At 60.1% G+C, this 6,111-nt stretch overlaps 1 protein-coding gene across 1 annotated transcript; it reads right to left on the bottom strand.

Moving 5' to 3' along the window:
- Nucleotides 1-2,257: 2,257 nt before the first annotated feature.
- LOC140849715 (syntaphilin-like) lies at nt 2,258-5,213 on the bottom strand. The gene is made up of 2 exons (XM_073238058.1): nt 5,102-5,213; nt 2,258-4,751 (listed from the first exon to the last, which is right to left on the bottom strand). Exons 1-2 carry the CDS (start codon nt 5,211-5,213, stop codon nt 3,523-3,525), a joined length of 1,341 nt encoding a protein of 446 aa, XP_073094159.1. The 3' UTR covers nt 2,258-3,522.
- Nucleotides 5,214-6,111: the final 898 nt, after the last annotated feature.

Here is a 6,111-nt window from a genome sequence, read left to right as displayed (position 1 = left end):
GAAGGTGGGTGAGAACCACCCCGGGAGGGCTGCAGGGGTGCGATGTGGTGTACTCACAGGGCCTCACGCTCTGGGGGCCCCGGGGAGGCACTTCTAGGTCCAGGAGGGGAGTCACCCCCAGCTGCCATACAGGTGCGTGGGAGGGCTCGACCGGCGCGTGGCTGCCAGGCCTCAGCGGTGACCCCTGAGTGCGCAGCTCCTTCCCGCGTGCGCATGATGGCTTCCCAGCTGGGGGGGACCCGCGGAGCCCTCTTCACTCCCCCTCAGAAAAAAGACACGCTGTACAGAGAACAGGCCGACGGGGTGGCTGTGTTTTCATGCTGTAATTCAGAGCTGTCTGCTGCGAGTACAGCTCTGTCCTAACAAAAGGACAAGTGACAGAAGTAAAGACCCCCTCCCCCCGCCTTCCTGTATCCCCTGAGTTCTCAAGGGGATGGCGGAATAGAAAAGTACACTGTCTCCCAAGGTCAGAGAGGGGCCATGAGTTCATGGGGCTGAGGCTCCTCAACAGGCCTTAGCCCCAGAACCCTGTCATTGCCCACACCTCCCGAGGGTGCCGCCAGATAGTTGGGAAGGTGTTCGGTGAAAAGCTAAGTTATCCCCTTGGGAGATAATGTGGGATAAACGCCTCTCGGGGCCAGCTCTCGTTGCGGAGCCCCAGCCCTCGCCTCTGGTTCCTGCCCGAGCCTGGACAGGAGGAGCGGAGGGCCACTCTGGCCCAGGCCCTCCCACGAAGGAGAAGCTGCTTCCTGCTGCTGGGCTCCAGGGGACCAGCAGTTCCAGAAGATGATTCCTGGAAACATGTCCTTTGGAATCTACTGAGCTCCGGGGGAGAGGGGCGGCCCCAAAGATTTCTGCTGCAGAAGCTGAGGACAGGAGGGAAAGGTCACAGCCTGACAGGAGGCAGTATTAAACAGGAGGGAAAAGGGGAGCTTTGGAAGTTGACACTGAACAGGGGGCCCTGGTCTCTGGCCTCACCCTCCAGCCCCCCATCCTGTGCCCCGCAGAGGCTGGGTTTGGAGCCTGCGCCTGCAGGCCCCTGCACCTCCACTGCCTGGTGCTGCATAGGCCACCTTGTACCTTTTGCATAGATGTGGATGCTGAGGGCACATGCACATGTACAAGAGCCTGGCTGCAGCCACTGGCCAGCGTGGTCCCAGGTTTTGTCCCGGACCGGGGTGGTGAGCCACTGCCCCCCACTAACATGAAGAAGAAAAGCTGGTTGAAGTCCCCACCAGACCCCCAAGGAGAGGACCCTCAACACTGTGGGTTAGGGCCTCTGTGACCCAGACAGGCAGGTCTCGGGTCACAGCAGCAATAGAGGACAGCTGCTGGCCCCACTCACCTCATCCACAGACCCCAGGTCGAAGCCGAGGCCAGCCCTTCATAAGCGGCTTCTTCAGTACCAGGGACAGTGTGGACTAGGGCCCCAACCCTGACCACATCCACCAAAACACAAGACACACTAGGAAGGCCACACAGAGCAGGACACAGGAGCAGTGGGGCTATGCAGCTCGCCTAAATTCCAATGGTGAAAAATAGAGTTATTTTATGTTGTCAAATATAGTTGTACATTTATTTTCGTGGCAAAGCTTTGACTATTTCTAAAGAGACACTACGTGGCTCCGTGAGTACATGGCACAGAAGGCTGGGTCCTGGCCACTCATGGCTTGGCTTTGGACTGGGCTTGTCCACTGCCCCTCCATGTCACGACCCCAGTGTCCTGTGGGACATCCCCAGCCAGGCCCCAGGAGATCAGGTTTGTTTTGACTGAGGCAGGGGTTGGTCCACAAAAGATGGCTGGTCTGAGGCCCCAACCGCGGTGGGGGGAGCTTTGGAGGCACAAAGCATGTGGCAGAGGGGGCTCTTGCCTCAGTGGCGGGGCTGGCCACCCACTCAAGTGCATGCAGGTGCTCCCCTGAGTGGAGGGCACAGAGAGGAAGGGCAGAGCCCACAAGTCAGGCAATGGCTGTCAGAGCAGCAGGGATGGGCAAGCAACCTTGGCAGGGAATCGAGTGCCCCCAGCCCCCTAGGCCAAAAGGGTAAGACACAGGGTCCCACCAGTGCCCCCCAAATGTGGGGCCAAACCCCTGAAGAGGGTGGAATGACCAAATGGGTGCAAGTTCTGCAGGAGGAGGTAGGAGTGGGTTTACTTTGTAAATTAATAATGCTAATGAAATGTCAGCAGCTTTGCGGGGGGACCTGGATGTGTCCCAGGCAAGGAGGGAGGCAGGGAATCTTCCAAGTGAACTGGGCTCAGGCTGGAGCAGGGAGGCTGCAGGGCTCCTACCCATCCTGCCCCACCCGCACCTGCCTGGGAAACCTCCCAGGGCACCCTGTTTTGGCCTGATTGAACTTCATGGCTCCACATTCATCTTGTCATTCTTCCTGCTGGAATTCTCTGCCAGGAGCAGATAGGTCTAAGATTTAGGAATTCTCACTCTAAAATCAAGCAGCCATCTATCTCACTAGAGATCCTGGGATGCATGAGAACCAAGCCCCAAAGTGAACATAGTGCAAAGTGGAAGTTGGGCCTGAGACTCGCCCCCAGAGAAGCTTGGGTCAGGCTCTAGGGGCAGCCATGGCCTCTGGCTTTTCACGCCAACTGAGGATTGCTGAGTCCAGCCCTGGCTCCCAGACTACAGGGCCTCATCTCAGAAGGCTGCAGGACCCCCTTGAGCTGCCAGCCCCTGCCTCCTCTTCTTGTGCTGGCAGTCTCCAGACAGGTGCTAGGGCCCAGGCGAGCACTGCGTCCCCCAGCACCGAGCCTGCCTAGCTCAGGTCTCCCAGGAAGAAGGACCTGACGGGCCCAGAAGTGCCGGGAGAAAAATGGATCACAGGGAAGATCTGGGATGAGCAGACACGGAACCCACACTGTCCTCTGCCGCCTCTTGCCCATCACTGTCTCTCCCACAGCCCGTGGCCTTGACTATGCTTCTGATTCCCAAAGCAGGCAGCAGCCCAAAGAGCTCCAGCCCAGGCCGGCGGTCCCAGCCCGGCACAGGACCCTGGGCCAGGTGTTTGTACTTTGGGCAACAAGTCTAAGCAGCAGGGATTAGCTCCGTCTGAGGAGCTAATGCTGGCTCAGAAGCCGGGGCTGAGGGCAAGGGGTAGCTTGGGAGAGAAAGCAGGCAGAGAGCAAGGGACTGGGTAGGCCGTGGGGGGTGGGCGGGGAGGCCCCCCAGACCAGCACACAGGGACTACCTGAGTAGGGGCTGCCCCTCCTGAGGGGCAGGTAGATGGGGCTGGGCTGTGGGACCTCACTGCACTCTCTCCGGTCTGTCCAGGCAGCACGCCTCCCCACCCGTTGGTCTCTCTTCCCTTCTCTCCTGCAGATGTTTTGGGATCCCTTCCCCCAGCCCCTACTTCCTGCCCCCAGACACTGTTAATATCCTGAAAAAATCACTTCCAAACCCAAAACTAAATAAATAAGATGATGCCCCACAGGAATGTGCAAGAGAGAGAATGGCACCCCTACAATCAGTGGTCAGGCTGCCAGAGCCGCGGGCTGGGCAGGGCCCCTCAGAGCTGGGTGCTGCCGCCGGCCTCGCTCCGGCCCTGCTGGCTCAGCGAGCGGCAGCTGATCCTGCGGATGGAGTGCAAGGCCACAGTGCAGCAGCCCCGCAGCAGGGAGCTGATGTTGTAAATGGGCTGGCCCTGGCGCCGCTGCGAGCGGCAGAGCCAGGCCACCGTGGGCACAGCCGGCACCACCACGGCCAGCAGATCCACGATGTAGTGGCGGCTCCAGTAGCTCTTGGGCTCCTTCTCGGCCGCGGCTGCCTCCTCCTCCTCTTCCCCCGGGCATGCCACACTCACCGACAGGCTGGGGTTGGGGGTGGCCGCAGGCCGGAGTGGGGTCGGCCCTCGGACGATGGGCTCCCGTGCCTCTAGCTCATCACCCACCCTCACCACCACTGCTGAGTTGGGGTCTCTGGGCCCTGGGGGGTGGGGATCCAGCTCTGGATGCCTGTCCCCTGACTCGAGGACTGTCCCGCAGACCTGGGCCTTGGTCACTTTCTCCAGGATTGTGTCCAGGTCAGGCTGGTACTGCACAGAGTCTGTCTGGATGGCATGCTCCCGCATGCAGCTGGCCTGCACGCCAGCCTCCATGCCACACAGCAGCTTCTCATAGGTGTTGCTGGCAGGGAAGCGGGGGCCCAGGCTGAAGGAGCCGTGCAGTGAAGCCTCCTCGGGGCCACAGTCCACCCCCAAAGACAGCAGGCTGCTGGCCTCCAGGGCATCCGTCTGGCTCAGTGTGTCGTCGGTGGCCACAAAGCCACTGTCAGCCCTGTCCTCAGCAGAGGCACCAGGGTGGTTGCCAGGGGGGTGGTCACCGCAGACAGCTGGGTCACTCAGCTTGGTGTAGGTGGAGCTGCGAGTGAGGGAGCGGGCGGGGGACCCGCCAGCCGACTCCCCGGCGCCGTCCTCCTTGGCTGTGCCGTTCTGGGCCACCTCCATGCTGTGCAGCAGCGTCTCCAGCTTCTTGTTCTGAATGTTGATGTCCATGAAGTACTTCTGCAGCCCCTTGTCCTTGTCAATCAGGTTGTTCTTGACGGTGTCCATGACCTGCTTGAGCTGCTTGATCTCCTTGCAGGCCTCTTTCAAGGCCAGCTGGGCCTCCACGCGGTGGCACTCCTCCTCAATCCAGTCCTCCTGCATGCGTGACAGCTGCGTCTTCAGGTCATCGATCCCTGGCCCTGCTGCAATGTGACCAACGTGCTCCCCGGCTCCAAACCAGCAATGGCTCGCATCTCATCTGGAGTGGCCCCAGACTCCTTTCCTGGAGCTGCACGGCCCTGCCTGCCCCACTGACCTCCTCACCTCTGCTCTGCTGCTCCCTCTGGCTCCACACCGGCCGCCTTGCTGCTCCCAGAAACGGGCCCCACTTCACAGCTAGGTCGTCGTCTCGGCTGTGCCCCGCATGGACCTCTATTCCCCCAAATATTCCCCCAGCTGGTGCCTCAGGGCTCACGGTCTCTGCACAGACTCACCTCCCCAGAGAGTCCTCCCCTGACCATGGGTCCTGATTAACGCCCATCACCGCCCGCTTCACTGATTGTCCTCCTCACCCCTGCTTCACTTGCTTCGATGTCAGACCTACTTTGACCATTTTTGCTCTTCTCCCTCATTTGCTGCGTGTGAGGGCCCCAAGCACAGGCACCACATTGGCGTATCCCCACTGTGTCCCCAGAGCCTAGCACAGAGTCTGCCATGCAGCGGGGGCTCTGTAAACAAGGCCAAGCTGGAGGAGTGGAGGGCACACAGAGGTGCTGAGGCCCTGACCTGCCTGGGGGGGGAGGGGCAGGGCCGGCTCAGACTCCTCGGAGTCCTGGAGCCACTGGGGGACCCTCTTTACCTTGCCCCACCCTCCCCTGCAGACCCTGGTCCTCAAAGCCACACTGTGATTTATGGATGCAAAGTCATGGTCACCTCACACAGAAGTGAGGGTGGGTGGCCTGGGCTGGCTGGTCCCCAGATCTCCTGGCTGTGCTTTCACTACCCAGTGCGAGGAGCCAAGTGTCATTCAAAACCTTCTGAGAAAGATGATGCCTCCCTACACACTGCAGGGCAAAGACGCCTTGGCGGAGGAGGGTCCTGCCCTGATGTCACCACAGGGTCTGGCACGCAGGGTGGGGTTGGGGGTCCTATGTTCTCTGTGACTGAAGAGCACAGGCTTTGCTGTCTGGCTGACGGGGCCTCTTCTTAGGAACCCTCCACATGTGGGACTACCTCTCCTGTCTGCCTCACCCCCTAGATGTCCACAAACCTTTTACCTCCCCCCAATCCACCAGGCAGAGCCCCCAGGACCCACTTACCAAGGCAGGGAACAGCCTCAAGATAATTTTCCTGAGTGGACCACATTCAGGGTACTGTTAGGGGCACGCCACTACACTCTGCATCGTGCAGGCCCTCCTGGCTCACACCGCGTCCTGCCTTTTCCCAGGGAGGACAGGGTGCCTAGCTGCAGTGCCTCCTGCCCCGGGCTAGGACAGTGATCTGACTCTGTGGGTCCCACTGCAGCCATTCCTTTGGGCAAATCTATGATCTACCTCAGCCTTAGTAACTTAACAGTTTTCTTCAAACTATTTTTCTTTTAAATAAATTTGTTTT

Source organism: Manis javanica, chromosome 5, assembly GCF_040802235.1.
Source record: "Manis javanica isolate MJ-LG chromosome 5, MJ_LKY, whole genome shotgun sequence".
NCBI lineage: Eukaryota > Metazoa > Chordata > Mammalia > Pholidota > Manidae > Manis > Manis javanica.
Note: the sequence above shows the minus strand (reverse complement) of the source record. Positions and strands in the feature narration are given on the sequence as shown.

Excerpts from the sequence above, each read along its gene's own strand:
- LOC140849715 (XM_073238058.1), bottom strand. The coding sequence starts at position 5,213 with ATGGCAGACTCTGTGCTAGGCTCTGGGGACACAGTGGGGATACGCCAA. Across the intron at positions 4,752-5,101 it reads GAAGAGCAAAAATGGTCAAA|ATGCGAGCCATTGCTGGTTT; the intron begins GTAGGTCTGACA and ends ACTCCAGATGAG.